General features: G+C 54.3%; 1 protein-coding gene across 1 annotated transcript; it reads right to left on the bottom strand.

Moving 5' to 3' along the window:
• Positions 1 to 3207: 3207 nt before the first annotated feature.
• LOC109736479 (uncharacterized) lies at positions 3208 to 3756 on the bottom strand. The gene is made up of 2 exons (XM_020295723.1): positions 3532 to 3756; positions 3208 to 3486 (listed from the first exon to the last, which is right to left on the bottom strand). The coding sequence occupies exons 1-2, from the start codon at positions 3754 to 3756 to the stop codon at positions 3208 to 3210; spliced, it is 504 nt and encodes a 167-aa protein (XP_020151312.1).
• Positions 3757 to 16869: the final 13113 nt, after the last annotated feature.

Genomic DNA, 16869 nt, shown 5'->3' with positions numbered 1-16869 from the left:
TCCCTTCCATGGAGAGGACAGCTTGTGTTGGCTAGTCTGCTCTTGGACGAGTCGGAGGACGAGGTCTCCCTCTCGGAAAGCGAGCGGCTTGATCTTCTTGCTGTGGTAATGCCTCAGACCTTGCTGGTAGATGGCTGAGCGACTGAGCGCTAGGAGACGTGCTTCTTGGAGCAGGTCGACGCCGTCTTCGCAGGCTTCTTTTGCTTCGGCTTCCGTGTACATCGTGACGCGCAGCGAGTCGAACTCGACGTCGGTCGGGATGACAGCTTCTGCTCCGTAGACAAGGAAGAACGGGGTGAACCCGGTCGACCTGTTTGGCGTGGTGCGGAGACTGGACGGCTGGCAACTCGTCAAGCCAACTGCCGGGTGAACGGATGAGCGGCTCGACGAGTCGCAGCTTGATGCCGGATAGGATGAGGCCGTTGGCCCGCTCGACCTGGCCATTGGACTATGGATGTGCAACGGAAGACAGGTCGAGGAGGATGCCGGAGACGGAGCAGTACTGCGCGAGCGCGCCCTTGGCAAAGTTGGTGCCGTTGTCCGTGATGATGCTGTTTGGCATTCCGTAGTGTACCGCAATGTCCTTGATGAATCGGACGACCGTCGGAACGTCTAGCTTCTTGATCGGCCTTGCCTCGATCCACTTGGTGAACTTGTCCACCGCCACCAGCAGATGCGTCATGCCACCTCGAGCGGTCTTGAAGGGTCCCACCATGTCGAGTCCCCAGACCGCGAAGGGCCAGGCGATCGGGATAGTTCGGAGTGCCGATGCTGGCTGGTGGCTGCGCTTGCTGAAGCATTGGCATCCCTCACACCTGAGGACGAGTGACTCTGCGTCGGGCCGTGGGCCAGTAGAAGCCATGGCGGAAAGCCTTGGCCACCAGGGACCGCAAGGCGGCGTGGTGCCCGCAGTCGCCCTGGTGTATGCCGAGGAGGATCTCAATGCCCTTATCCTGCTCGACGCAGCGTTGGAACACGCCGGTGGAGCTGCGTTTGATGAGCTCGTTGTTGATGATGCTGTAGGCGGACGCTCAGTGCTGCACTTGCCGGGCTTCGGTTTCGTCCATGGGAAGGACCCCGTTTTCCAGGAACTCTGAGATGGGTAGGGCCCAGGATGGCGCCGCGACCCCGGCGAGGACAGCCATCACGACGGGTTCCGGGGTGGCAGTCCCCGAGCCGGGTTCAGCAGCCCCAGGGCCGGGTTGGGGTGTGGTCGGGCTGGCTGGAGCAGTCCCCGGGCCGGGTTGAGGCGCGGCTGGGTCGGTTGGAGCAGTCCCCGGGCCGGGTTGAGGCGCGGCCAGGTCGTCTGGAACATGGATGGACTCGGAGTCCGGAGATGGCTTGATGGTCGGCTTGTGTAGATGCTTGAGGGAGACGCCAGGCGGAATGGACTGTCGGGACGAGGCGATCTTGGCGAGCGTGTCGGCCGCTTGATTCTCGGCGTGCGGGACGTGGAGGAACTCGCAACCCGCGAAGAATCCGGACAGCTTCTGGACGAGGAAGCGGTAGCTCGCATGTTGGAGTCGTGGGCGTCCCACTCGTCAGAGCTCTGCTGCACCACCAGGTCCGAGTCGCCGTAGCACAGGATGCGCTGAATGCCGAGTTCCTTGGCAAGCCGGAGACCGTGCACAAGGGCTTCATACTCGGCGACGTTGTTGGAGGCGGCGAAGTGGATCTGCAGTGCGTATCTGAGCCGGTCGCCCTTGGGGGAGGACAGCACGATGCCGGCCCCTAGGCCAAGTCGCATCTTCGAGCCGTCGAAGTGCATGCGCCAGTGCGTCGAGTCCGGTGGCGGCGACAGGTACTGGGTCTCGGTCCAGTCGACGAGGAAGACGTCCAAGGCCTGGGACTTGATCGTGGTGCGGGGTTCGTAGAGGATGGTGTGGCCGGCTAGCTCGAGTGCCCACTTGGCAACCCGGCCAGAGGCGTCCCAACACCCGATGATGTCGCCGAGAGGGGCCGTGCTGACCACGGTGATGACATGCTCTTGGAAGTACTGCCTCAGTTTCTTGGCGGTGAAGTACACGCCGTAACACATTTTCTGGTAGTGCGGGTAGTTCTGCTTCGAGGAGGAGAGCACCTCGCTCAGGTAGTAGACGGGACGCTGGACGGCTTGGACCTTGTCCTTCTTTGGTCGCTCGACCACCATCACCGTGCTGACCGACCGCGAGGTTGCGGTGATGTAGAGCAACAACGGCTCCTTATCGGCCGGTGCGGCCAGGACTGGTGCGGTGGAGAGCATGCGCTTGAGATCCCGGAAACCTTCGTCCGCCTGGTCGTTCCACTCGAACGGCGTCGTCTTCTTCATCAGCTGATACAGGGGCAAGGCCCTCTCGCCCAGTCGGCTGAGAAACCGGCTGACCGAGGCCAAGCAGCCGGTGAACTTCTGGACATCGCGCAGCCGAGCCGGCTTGCGCATGCGCTCGATGGCTTGATCTTCTCCGGGTTTGCCTCAATGCCGCGCTCCGAGACGAGGAAGCCGAGTAGCTTTCCGACTGGGATGCCGAAAACGCATTTCTCCGGGTTGAGCTTGACCTTGTACTCGCGCAGGTTGGCGAAGGTTTCCTTCAAATCGTCGAGGAGCGTGAGGTGCTGCTTGGTCTTCACCATGATGTCGTCCACGTAGACGTGGATGTTGCGGTCGAGTTGCGGCAGCAAGCATTTCTGCATGCAGTGCTGGAAGGTGGCGCCGACGTTCTTCAAGCCGAACGACATGGTGATGTAGCAATACGCCCCGAAGGGCGTGATGAAGGACGTCTTCAGGGCGTCGGCCGGGTCCAGCTTGATCTGATGATAGCCGGAGTAAGCATCCAGGAAGGACAGGAGCTCGCACCCGGCGGTGGAGTCGATGACTTGGTCGATCCGCGAGAGGGCGAACGGGTCTTTGGGGCAGGCTTTGTTCAGACTTGTGTAGTCGATACACATGCGCCAGATCTTTTTCTTCTTCAGGACGAGGACTGGGTTGGCCAGCCACTCGGGATGAAACACTTCCATGATGAAGCCAGCCGCTAAGAGCTTGGCGACCTCTTCTCCGATGGTCCTTCTCTTCTCTTCGGAAAAATGTTGCAGGGGTTGACAGACAGGCTTGGCGTCCTTGGAGGCGTGGAGTTTGTGCTCGGCGTACTTCCTCGGGACACCCGGCATGTCCTTGGGGGTCCATGCAAAAATATCCCGATTCTCACGGAGGAAGTTGACGAGCTCGCCTTCCTATTTGTTGTCGAGGCGGGTGCCTACGATAACGTACTTGCTGCAGCTGGGGTCTTCTGGGTTCAGCTTCACCTTCTTGGTCTCCTTGGAGGGCTTGAACGCGGCCTCATCGGCCGGCTCCTCCGTCGGGATCTGCGCGGCAGACGACTCTTGGGCCAGGGCGACGATCCGGTCGAGCTGGCGCCGCTCCTCGGCTATGACCAGCGACTCGGCTAGCTTGGCGCCGTCTCGGGCGTAGTCCAGGGACTTGCGGTAGTCGCCAATGATGGTGATGAGGCCCTTTGGACCCGACAACTTCATCTTCAGGTAGGCGTAGTGGGGGACCGCCATGAACTTGGCGAGCGCGGGCCGGCCCAGCAGCGCGTGGTACGCTGTGGATAGGTCCACTACCTCGAACCAGATCGGCTTGCGTCGGAAGTGACTGCTGTCGCGGAACATGACGTCGAGCCGGACCCGGCCGGTCGGGGAGCAGGAGAGGCCGGGGACGATGCCGTGGAAGATTGTCCGGGTCGGCTCCAGATCCTTGGCCTCGAGGCCGAGCTTGGTCATGGTGTCGCGGTAGAGGATGTTGATGCTGCTGCCGCCATCGACGAGAACCCGGGAGAATTTGCACGTGCGCCGGGGCACAGCGATAGTGGGGTCGAGAACGAGGGCGTAACCACCCGGGTTCGGCATGATGGCCGGGTGGTCCTCCCGGGTCTAGTTGACTGGGCGATCCGACCAATGCATGTATTCCGTCCTAGCCGGGATGACAGTGTTCACCTCCTGCCGAAGGAGGCGCTCGCTGCACTTGTCGTCGCCGAGGCTGGTGAATACGATGTAGGTCGCGTTCGGGGCCTGGTAGGGGTCGTCGCGCATCGCGCCGCCGACTGGAGGTGGTGGCAGAGGCAGAGGCGGCTGCCTTGCTCCCAGAGCTGGAGCCGGAGGCGGTGGGACATTGCCCCTCGCGATGCGCTTGGTGATGACGCACTGTCGGAGCGTGTGCTTAGACGGCCTCGCGCCGCTGTGGTGCTTGCAAGGAGCGTCGAGCATCTCCTCGAAACTCATGGCGGGCTGCCATGTCGTTTTGCCGGTGTTCCGGCGCTTGGCGGCCGGGTCAGTCGCGGGCGCCTGCTCGGCGGCCGCGACGAGCCGGTTGTCGTAGCGCTGAGCCGGTTGATCGGCTTTGCGCTTGTTGTTCTGCTGGTTGTGCTGCTGCCGGCTTCCCTCGCCGGCCGGCTTCGGAGGTGGCACCGGCTTGGCCTTGCCGGCTTCATCCAGTGCCACCTGGATCTTCATGGCGGAGTCGGCATTGGCATACTTGTCCGCTGTCACCATGAGCGTGGCCATAGTGGTCGGCTCGGAGCGCAAGAGCTTGTGCTTGAGGAGGGTGCCGTCTCGGCACCCATTGACGAAGTACTGGATCGCTTGGACTTCATGGACGCCCTTGCAGCTGTTCCGGAGCTCGGTCCAGCGTGCGAGGTACTCGCGGCCGGTTTCCGCCGGCCCCTGCACGCACATGGCGAGCTGACTGGGGCGGCCAGGTCGCTTGTAGGTGCCGGTGAAGTTGCGCACGAAGGCCTGCTCGAAGTTGACCCACGCGTTGATCCTACCAGCCGGCAGCCTATTTAACCAGGTGTGGGCCGACCCTTGGAGCATGAGAGGCACATAGCGCACGGCGAGGCGGTGGTTACCGCCGGTGATGCCGATGGCGGTGGTGTAGTCGTGAGCCAGTCTTCCGGCTTCATGGTGCCGTTGTACTTGGGGGTGTCGCGGGGGAGCGTGAACCCTTTGGTGAAGGGCTCGCCCCGGATGCGTGGCCCGAAGCACGCTGGTCCGACGGGGCCGGTCTCCTCCAGCTCCTGGGAGAGGGCGAGTCGGTCGAGGCGGTGGCGAGCATCAGTGCCGTCGATGGCGCGCGGGCCCAGCCGGTCGGTGATCGCGCCGCGGGGGGCCGGGTCGCCTGTAGCCGGACGCCGGCCGGGTTGAAGCAGGGGGTCGAGGCAGCGCCGGGCCTCCGAGGACGGTTCGTCCGCCAAGCTGCCGGCAGCCATCGGTGCGGGGTTGCGCCGGGTCCGGGTGCGGCCAGAGTGCGCCTCGCCGGGTGGAGAAGACGCCGTATGCTGGTTGTCGCCGGGTCCGGCGACTCGGACGGAGCCGGATCCGGCCGGCCTGGCGAGCTGGTTGAGGCGGTCCTACTGTGCGTTGGCCGCGGTGAGGAGGTCGTTCACTCTCTTGAGGCGATCCTGCAGTTCCTCGCCCGCGAGCTGATCCAGGCCGACCGCGGCTGCCTAGGTAGCACGCATGTTCTTCATGGGAGTCTTGTAGACGGGAGGGAGGGCGCCGAAAGCGCGCCCGATCGCGCCACCCCGGGCTCGCACGTCGGGAACCCAGCTTGGCTCGGGGGCAGTAGGCGTGAAGCCGTAGGCGGCGTCGCGCTCCACCTGGGCGGAGTCGAGGCGATGCTGCGTGGCGGCGAGTGTCTCGGTCAGGTCCAACAGGCGCTGGCGGTCCTCGTTGAGGCGGGACCGGGCCTTGGCGATGTTGGAGGCATCGACGTCGGCGACGATCACTACAAAAAAAGACACATCCGTGACATTTTGGGCCGAACGAATTTTTTTCTGTTATACTTATGACACTTCTATGACGATAATTGTGACAAAACACGGTATCATCATAGATGTGGTGGGGTCCTACTTCTATGACAAAAAATTATGACAGAAAATGGGCTTTTCGTCCTAGGCGGGCCGGAGACGCAGCTGCATGACATTCTTTGGTCCGTCCATGATGGAAAAAACCGTGGTAGAAGCGAGGGCGAGGAAAATATCAGGGTGTTCCCTGTTACGGTGGGTGGTCGAGGCCGAGCGATGCGCGTTTCTCTCGTACACGCACGCGCGTGGGTGCGAGGCGTTGGGCTCTAACTGAACCCGAGCGATTGCACTATAGGCTACACGTGAAAGTGCGTTATATCGACTAGAGGGGGGGGGGGTGAATAGGCGATTTTTATGAATTATTCAGAATTTGCGGGTGAGGAAATTCCTTAGCGAAGAACTACTTGCAGCGGAATAAGTACTCAGAAGTAAACATAACAAAACACAGGCATGGTCATCATGATGAAATGAAGACAGGCACAGAGTACAGAAAGCGTAAACACAGGATAACACAGGATGAAGACAAATAGACTGAAGAAATTGAACTGAGGAAATTGAGAAAGTCTTCAGTCAAAGTCTTCAAACACAGATATGAACAAGTGCACAACACAGTAATGAGGAAGTGAAAGAGTTGAGGAAATAGAAGCAGTAAGCTTGGTGAAGACAATGATTTGGTAGACCAGTTCCAACTGCTGTCTTCGTTGTACATCTAGTTGGAGCGGCTAGGTATTAAAACCTGAGGACACACAGTCCCGGACACACAGTCCTCACCGTATTCTCCTTGAGCTAAGGTCACATAGACCTCTCCCAATCTCTCATGGTAAGTCTTCATGTGACTTCCGAACCTTCACAAACTCGGTCACTCGGTGATCCACAATTCCTCTTGGATTCTCTAGACCATGAAGCCTAACCGTCTGGAAGAAGCACAGTCTTCAAAGGTAACAAGCATCGGATCCACGCAGGATCAATCTCTTCAGTGATGCTCAATCACTTTGGGTTTGGGTTTTCCTAACTCGATGATTTTCACTCAAAGTCCTCGGAGGATGGGATGCTCTCAAATGACAAGTGTCAGTTTCTCTTGGAGCAGCCAACCAGCTAGTGGTTGTAGGGGGCGGCTATTTATAGCCTAGGGAGCAGCCCGACATGATAAGACATAAATGCCGTTCAATAATATGACCGTTAGGTGGGTAGATATTTTGGGACAGCTGGCGCATAGCACAACAACGGTCGGAAATTTGAGTATCAAATTCCTCAGGGCTATCATGTTCCTCGCAGTGTAGGCAATCCGCACTGGTGAATTCCTAACTCCTCAGTCAGAACAAATTCCTCAGCGACCAGAGGAACTTCGTCTCTGTCACTGAAGAATATGACTGAACTGTATGAGATTTCCAATGGCTTCACTCGAAGGTATTGGTAGGTGTAGGATTTTGAGTTGAGCATCACATGGAAATTTTTCCTTAGTATTTCCTCGACCCCCTTTAACAGTACGGTGTTTCCTATGACTCAAGAAAGAGAAAATGAAACTACGAAAACAAAAGTCTTCACGCTTCATGTTCCTCAAATGAATACCAAGTCTTCAAGGTCACACCAATTTCTTCACTTTCAAAGTCTTCAGTAAGTCTTCAGAAATCCAAAGTCTTCAGTTGAAGAACTTCATTTTTAGGAGTCGACTTTCTCTGTAAATATCAAACTCCTCATAGACTTATAGACCTGTGTACACTCATAAACACATTAGTCCCTTAACCTATAATTCTTCAATACACCAAAATCACTAAGGGGCACTAGATGCACTTACAATCTCCCCCTTTTTTGTGATTGATGACAATATAGGTTAAGTTTTCAACGGGGATAAACATATGAAGTGTAAATACTGATATTGAGGAATTTGATTGCAAGATATAGAAGAACTCCCCCTGAAGATGTGCATAGAGAGGAATTTGCTTTTGAAGCAATGCACACTTGAAGAGTAGAATCATGGAGATCTCCCCCTATATCTTGTAATTCATACACGCATTTGACATATAATATGAAGAATTTGAAATGCATGATGAAATATGGTGACTAATGTAATTCAGCATGCGTGCATAAACATTAATGAGGAATAAGCATGTAGAAAAAGAACTACAGCAAAAGTATCAGGTCACCATAGAGTTTAAGTTTACAACTCGATCCAGCAAAGTCATCAGAAGAACGAGAGTTGTAACTTAGCAAAAAAAACGTCCATATAGTATAGACCCGCTTGAAGACTAACTCAAATTTCCCCCCCTTTGTCATCGAATGACCAAAAGGATCTAAATTGAGGACTAACGCCCCTGAAGAATATCAAGTTGATGAAGGAGCGCCAGCGTTGTTGGGGTCAATTGTTGATGTAGGGCCTGCCGCAGTGTCGTCCAAGTCTTCATGCTCGTCGGTGTCGCGCGATGAAGAATAGGAGCTGGCCACCAAGGAAGGAACCTTGACCTTCTTGTATTTCTTCGGTGGAGGAGCAGACCAGTCAAAATCTTCCTTGAGACCCATTTTCTTCAGATCTTCTGCGCTCTAAATGTGAGACAGAACAGCCCAGGTATGGTTGAAGGTTTCATGGAGGTAGTAATGGTTTTTCTTCACTGCATTATGGGTAGCAGTCATGTTGTGAAGAATTGAACCAAACTGACGCTTGACCCATTTGTGATTGCGATCAACCTTCTGGTGAAGACTGAGGAGAAGCTCACGATCAGTCATCACCCTAGGAGCTATGCCTTGAGGATTTGGCTTGGTTGCGTTGGCGGCAGAGTCATGAGTGGCAGAGTCATCATTGGTGGAATAAGATGCAGCTTTGCGAAATTGACCATCCAATGGACGAATGCCTTCATCAATAACAGCAGCGGCCTTTCCCTTGTCATCAGCTGAGGAAAATGTCCGTTTGAGGACTTCAATCGGGGGAAAGTAGCTGCAATGGTTCAGTGTATCAGCTTTGTAGTTGAGTGAAGACCTTGTTCTAATGAACCTCATAATCCACGGAGCATAAGGCTTCAACTCAAACGGTGACATTGCGACATTGGCCAGAGTCCTCATGAAGAAATCATGGAAGTTGACGGGTGAGGGAGTCCTGGATTAGGGGGTCCTCGAACAGCCGGACTATATCCCTTAGCCGGATGTTGGACTATGAAAATACAAGATTGAAGACTTCGTCCCGTGTCCAGATGGGACTCTCCTTGGCGTGGAAGGCAAGCTTGGCAATACGGATATGTAGATCTCCTCCCTTGTAACCGACTCTGTGTAACCCTAGCCCCCTCCGGTGTCTATATAAACCGGAGGGTTTAGTCCGTAGGACAACAACAACAATCGTACCATAGGCTAGCTTCTAGGGTTTAGCCTCTACGATCTCATGGTAGATCAACTCTTGTAATACTCATATCATCAAGATCAATCAAGCAGGAAGTAGGGTACTACCTCCATCGAGAGGGCCCGAACCTGGGTAAACATCATGTCCCCCGCCTCCTGTTACCATCCGCCTTAGACGCACAGTTCGGGACCCCCTACCCGAGATCCGCCGGTTTTGACACCGACATTGGTGCTTTCGTTGAGAGTTCCACTGTGCCGTCATCGTAAGGCTAGATGGCTCCTTCGATCATCGGCAACGATGCGATCCAGGGTGAGGTTTTCCTCCCCGGACAGATCTTCGTATTCGGCGGCTTCGTACTGTGGGCCAACTCGCTTGGCCATCTGGAGTAGATCGAGAGCTACGCCCCTGGCCATCAGGTCAGGTTTGGAAACTTGAACTATACTGCCGACATCCGCGGAGACTTGATCTTCGACGGATTCGAGCCCATGTCAGGTGCGCCGCACAATCACGACGAGCACGACTTAGCTCTGCCGTCGGACAGTGTTCGGGAGATCACACCTGCATCCACTCCGGCCCTTAATCCGGAACAAATTGCGCCATCTGAGGAAGGGTGGATGGACCCCGCCACGGCGATTGAGCCAAATACTGACTTCACCTCCTACGAGACCCGTGTTGCCGAACCATTTGATTCGTCCCCGGCCATGGGCTCCGAGCCGCCTGTGTCCGTGCCTATCGACTCCGATTGGGCACCGATCATGGAGTTTACCTCCGCGGATATCTTTCAGCACTCGCCCTTTGGCGACGTGCTAAACTCGTTGAGGTCTCCCTCCTTGTCAGGAGACCCTTGGCTGAACTATGTCCGGCTAGAATGGGATGCGGACGACGAAGAAATTTGCTCCCCACCCACCACCCACTTAGTAGCCACTGTCGACGATTTAACCGACATGCTCGACTTCGGCTCCGAAGACATCGACGGTATGGACGACGATGCAGGAGACGAACAGGAACCACCGCCCACAGGGCGCTGGACAGCCAATTCATCACACGATGTATATATGGTGGATACACCCAAAGAAAACAATGACGAGGAACAGAAGGATGCAGCAAAGGATAGCTCCCTCGAGAAGCAATCAAAGCGACGGCGTAGGCGCCGCTCCAAATCCCGCCTCGGCAAAAACAGCGATAACAGCGCAAGAAAAAAATAATACCCCGGTCGACTAAAGAGGAAACGGCGACCACATTGACCCAGCGATAGAGCAGGATGAACCAGCGAACGGCGAACATAGTACGGAGCCGCTGTCCGAACACGTCGATGCCGAGGATAAAGCTCATCAACCTCTCTCCGGAGAGGAAAACAGTCCGGACGACGACGCACACATCATCCCGGAAAGGCACTTGGAACAAGAGAACCTCCGTTGAAGGCTTATTGCCACCGCGAGGAGTCTGAAGAAGCAGAAGCAAAGGCTTAAGGCCACGCAGAATACACTCAACATTAGATGGAACAAAGTGCTCGACACTCGACACTGAAGAAAAGTATGGTGGTAGTTGCCACACAAAGAGCTATCCAAAGCGCAAGCTGTTGCCTGAATTCGATGATGAGGCCTTAGAGCCCACACAGCCGAAAAATAAAACGGCCGACCCGTCGGATCGACCACCTCGTGGCCGTGATAGGGTGGCTAACGAGGTCGCACATAAGTCAGCACATGATACACGCGAGGACTTGCATCAAAAGGCTGGCGTTACCAGATCCATCTACGGATCTAGGAAGCGCGCTCCAGTGCATAATCAAAACCGAACACTACAACCGTCAGAACGCAATGACACATCCAAATACAGGGGTGCCGCGCACCCCTATGTTTAACCGATGAGGTGCTGGATCATGAATTTCCAGAGGGATTCAAACCCGTGAACATAGAGGCGTACGATGGAACAACGGACCCTGGGGTCTGGATTGAGGACTTCATCCTCCACATCCATATGGCTCGCGGAGACGATCTCCACGCCATCAAGTACCTGCCCCTCAAGCTGAAAGGACCAGCTCGACACTGGCTGAAGAGCCTCCCTGAAAATTCAATTGGAAGTTGGGAGGAGCTTGAGGATGCTTTTAGGGCCAACTTTCAAGGGACCTATGTCCGACCTCCGGATGCAGACGATTTAAGTCATATAATTCAACAGCCCGGAGAGTCAGCCCGAAAGCTTTGGAACAGATTCCTCACTAAGAAGAACCAAATCGTCGACTGCCCGGACGCCGAAGCCTTAGCAGCTTTCAAACACAGCGTCTGAGACGAATGGCTCGCTAGACACCTCGGCCAAGAAAAACCAAGGACAATGGCAGCCCTAACAAGCCTTATGACCCGCTTTTGCATGGGCGAAGATAGCTGGCTGGCCCGTAGTAGCACCAGCGACCCAGGCACATCTGAAGTCAGGGATGGTAATGGAAAACCACGACGCAGTAAAAACAAGCATCGAAATAATGAAGACATCCCAGACAACACAACGGTAAACGCCGGATTTAGGGGCTCTCGACCCGGTCAACGGAAAAAGCCTTTCAACGGCAACAGAGATGGACCGTCCAGCCTGAACAAGATTCTAGACAAATTATGTCAGATTCATGGCACCTCCGATAAACCTGCAAATCACACCCACAGAGAATGCTGGGTCTTCAAGCAGGCCGGCAAGCTAAACGCCGAACACAAGGGGAGGGAGACACCAAGTGAAGAGTTGGATGAGCCTCGTCAGCAAAACACTAGGGGACAGAAAAAGTTCCCACCAAAGGTCAAAATAGTGAACATGATTCACATGACGAAGAGGAGGAGCAAACATGCACTCCGAGATGAATGCGCCGTAGAGCCCGTCACCCCCAAGTTCAACTCTTGGTCGACCCGCCCGATCACTTTTGATCGCAGGGATAGCCCGACCAATGTCCGGCACAGAGGATCGGCTGCCTTGAAGCTCGACCCAATAATCAACGGATACCATCTCACCCGAGTCCTCAAGACGGCGGCAGTAGTCTCAATCTGATATATCAAGACACAGTCCGCAAAATGGGGATAGACCCAACAAGAATTAGCCAAAGCAGTACTACCTTTAAAGGAGTAATACCAGGCCCAGAGGCCAGCTGCACGGGCTGTCTCGTACTAGAGGTTGTATCCGGTTCCCCCGACAACTTCCGAAGTGAAAAGTTAACCTTCGACATCGCTCCATTCTGAAGCAGCTATCAAGCACTACTCGGAAGAATGGCCTTCGCTCGTTTTAATGCAGTACCGCACTATGCTTATCTTAAGCTCAAGATGCCCGGTCCACGCGGCATCATCACAGTCAGCGGAAACACTGAGCGTTCCTTACGCGCGGAAGAATGTGCGGCAGCTTTAGTAGCCAAACACTAAAATGGCCTCTCCAACTAGCATAAACGATCGGTCATCAAGACCGCGGACACGGCTAGACGAGTCCGGCGCACCACTAGCTGTAATAGCTTAGATAAACCTGAGATGGGGTTGATGAATATACCCCCGTAGCCGGTGCTAGGGGCTTCCCGCATGTCAAAAAAAACAAAGTCTACAGTTCGACTCGACCTTATTTTGAATTTTAATGGTTTATTAAGAAAAACCAATTTTTCGCACGACAAATTTCATCTAAGTTCTTCTCTTTTAACAGATGATAATCGTGCTACACCCTTCCAGGATACGGCACAACGGAGACACAGGCACAGACGTGCAGCAGGGCCCCGCTCAAAGGTTTCTTTTTAGATTAAGACCCTGTGTAAACCTTTCTTACTGTCTCTTGTTGCTTCACACCCTCCGGATACTCAACACAACCGAGAGGGACACTGGCGTTATTGGCATTTCGCTACGTCAGACTAATGCACGTACCTGGAAATTCAGGGTTCAAGGGCGTTACTCAGCCCAATATATGTTGTAAAGACCGAATACCTTAGGGAGTGTTCGGCGTCGTGAGTTTGGCCTTATATGCATCAGCTCCGAATCATGTCTTTGGTCAAATGTTGGGTTTGCCCGGCTCCCGTGTTTTGCTACCTTACGTTCTGCTCTATTGGCTAAGGTGGCACCGGGAGAACTACTGCGATTGTGCCCCGGTTCATCTGGACGAGCACCTTAGTAGAGAAAGCCGAAAACTGACTGTCATGATAAAGCGTGAGACTGGTCAACCACTCAATGACTTATCGAAATCTTCGGGATTCCTCCGCATTAACGAAGGACCAGTTTCCCCGGTCATGTACGTACGCACACTGTATTCGGATAGCCGCGGAAATACCAGGGCTATATAGTAGCCCCACTGTCAAAATCCTATGGTTAAGTGAAAGTGTTAAAGCAATATAGTCCGATTGCCTCGTTCACCGTGCTACCACCTCCTTTGGACCAAGACGTTGGATCAAGTGTGAAGACGCGCTTTCGCGAACACCCCCGCATTATATGCGTGGGGGCTGAAGCCGACGACTGCAAACTTTTAGGTTATATATATACATAAATGACCGCATAGGAGGCATAATAATACTTTCAGGCAAAAGTATAAACACAGCCTTTATAATTCAAATAACATTGTTCTTACAATTGGGATACATGTCACTAGAACATGATACTCTTCGAGCACCGAGCCTCTATTAAACGAGCGCCTTCTAAGACTTCTTCAATATAGTGCTCGGCCAATACCCGGCCTACGGCCAAACTCTGGGTTGCAACAGCGGTGGCCTCCATCTCTGCCCAGTATGTCTTGACACGGGCAAGAGCCATCCGCGCACCCTCTATGCACGCCGATCTCTTCACAGCGTCGATATGCGGCACAGCACCAAGGAATCGTTGCACTAAGCCAAAATAACTATTCGGCCTTGGTCCTTCCGGCCAAAGATGATCCACAACAGACCTCATGGCAAGCCCGGACAACCTATGGAGCTCGGCCCACTCGGCCATTCACTCATTTAACTGCAGCGGACGCACCAGAATATTGAACTGCGACCAGAACAGTTTTTCCACTTCGTGATCTTTTTGATCTTTGAAAAACTCGGTCGCATCAGCAGCGCTCGCTGCCAAATCCAAGTATGCGTCTGCAGAACTCCATAATTGATCCAGAAGGGCATACTTAGGATCTCCGAACTTCGTCCGCAACAAAAAGGGCTTCCCAGCCGCGATATCTCCGGCTTGACGTAGCTCCTCCTTCGCCGCTCTAATTTTATAGCGGGCTTCCTTGGCTGCTACCATGGCTTTCTCCAGGTCCGCCGTTTGCGTTTGGCTTTCCTTTTCAAGAAGCTCATAACGGTCGGCGGCATCTTTCAGCTCAATAGCCATCTGGGCTATTTTCTCTTTGCTCTGGCAATGCGCAGCCTGTTCGGCTCTTAGCTCTTCGACCGCCTTTAGGGCGGCCGCATCACTCTTCCTGGCTTGTTCCTTGGCTCGGGCAAGTTCCGCCCGAAGGGTCTCCACGGCGATAGCTCCATCTGCAGTCACAACATATTACAGATACTAGCATCATGCTCCTCTTAATATGTGTTGATCATTGGAGAATACATACCCTGTGCCTCGTCAAGCCGCTTGTTTACAAGAACGATGTTGGCATCTGCCGCATCAAGTTGCCGCTTCAGTTCGGCAAACTCACCAGTCCGACTCGCCACCGGACCCTCAGTAGCCTGCACATGAAAGCAGCACGGTTATTACCTGGGACTATGATCCTCTATTTGCCGTCTTTTTCGACAGCAACCAGAGTCTCAGGGGCTACTATCTGCATAGGGCACACCTAGCGTGTGCGGTACCATCAAAAAATATATATTAGTTTGCGTACCGCAAAGCCTCTCAGCAGGCTCATAAAAGCTTCATGCAGCCCGCTTTCGGCGGATGAAATCCTCTCAACCACCGTACCCATTAGCGTACGATGCGCTTCTGAGATAGCCGCTTGCTCCAGAAGATTCATCAGTGCGTCTGGTCGTGCACCGGACAGTTCCAGACTCTTTCTGTTGCTCTCCTTAGGAGCCGAATACTCCGGACTTCGGGTGGCCGAAGGGTTACCCTCTGGCCTTGGCGGATCAGGAGAAATCCTCCGTGACGACACCTCAGGGTCATCCGCTTCACGAGGCGGGGAGGCACGGGGAGGCGTGTCGCTCTCCATCATCTCCGGAAGAAGATCCCCCGAAGACGAACTCTGTCGAGAAGGGCTACGATCCGAACTACAAGACATACGTCTCGGTTATTGTTCTCAGAAATAAAGCAGGGTATATTTACTATGAAGTACTGTTGTTTACTTACAGCTTGGTGGAGGGCTGGTCCCCTTGCGGGTACTGTGCGGTAAGGATGCCCTCTGGGGTAGGGCCCCCTAACGAAGGTTTCTTCCCGTGTTTGGAAACCATTGTTTCCAAGTCTTCAGAGGCGTCCCTCTTCCTTCCTTGGGGAGAAGGAATTTTAGATTCTTCTCCCCGGTTATCCTCCTTCGCGTAGGCACTAATTCCCCCAGTTTGGATGAATAATGAGTGAGGCTCGCTTTCGGCTTCTTTATTCCCCCCTTTATCTTCCCCTGATGGCGCTTGATAAGGCGCGAGCTCAAGCATTCTTGCCAGTACTGGATCTGTTGAGCCTTCGGGAAGGGGGGACGAACACCTGATCATCTTCGCCTTTTTTACCCAGTCCTGGTCAAAGAGTGACTTTTTAGAATGATGTTGTGATAAATAAAGAGACAGCATGTTCGGCCGAAGAATTAATTACTTGGGTAGCTGGACGATTGCAGCTCAGACCCGCATCCTCGGTGGTGTCCGGACACTTTATTTGTGATCCGAAGAACAATCCATACATCTCTTCGGGCGTCATGCCGAAGAGGTGCTGAATAGTTCGCGGTCCTTCCGGGTTGAACTCCCACATACGGAGAGGTCGACGTTTGCAAGGCAGGGCTCGACGAACTAGCATGACTTGCATTACCTTGACAAGGCTGACATCTCTCTCGAGGAGATCTCGGATGCGACTCTGCAATGTCGGCACATCATTTACTGGCCCCCAGTCCAGCCCCTTGTTGACCCATGACGCCAGTTGTGGCGGGGGCCCGAGCGGAAGGCAGGGGCAGCTACCCACTTAGTACCACGGGGAGCTGTGATGTAAAACCACTCCCGTTGCCATAAGCTGGACACCTCCGGGAAGGAACCCTTTGGCCATGGAGCATCGGCGCCTTTGCTTATTATGGCACGTCCGCATTCTACGTGTCACCCGTTAATCATCTTCGGCTTCACATTAAAGGTCTTGAGCCATAAGCCGAAGTGTGGGGTGACGTGGAGGAAGGCCTCACAGACGACGATGAACGACGAGATGTGAAGGATGGAATCCGGGGCTAGATCATGGAAATCAAGCCCGTAATAGAACATTAGCCCTCTAACGAAGGGATCTAGACTAAAGCCTAGCCCTCAGAGGAAGTGGGAGAAAAATACGACACTCTCGTTGGGCTCGGGAGTGGGGACGACCTGCCCTCGAGCAGGCAGCCTGTGCAAAATTTCGGCGGTCAGATACCTGGCTTCTCTTAGTTTCTTGATGTCCTCCTCTGTGATGGAGGAGTGCATCCACCGACCTTGAAGGTTGGATCCGGACATGATTGAAGGTCTGAAATGCCTAGCCTGAGCCTTGGGTGTTGGAGCTCGGGGTGGGGGAAGGATTCAATTGAGCGCGAGAAGAAAAGGACAGGCCTTGGCCCCTTTATAAAGAGGGTGAATATCAAGCGTCCTCCGCG

The sequence above is a fragment of the Aegilops tauschii genome, chromosome 5 (genome assembly GCF_002575655.3).
Source record: "Aegilops tauschii subsp. strangulata cultivar AL8/78 chromosome 5, Aet v6.0, whole genome shotgun sequence".
In the NCBI taxonomy this organism is placed as follows: Eukaryota; Viridiplantae; Streptophyta; class Magnoliopsida; order Poales; family Poaceae; genus Aegilops; species Aegilops tauschii.
The sequence above is the reverse complement of the archived record's forward strand: the minus strand, read 5'-3'. Positions and strand labels throughout refer to the sequence as shown.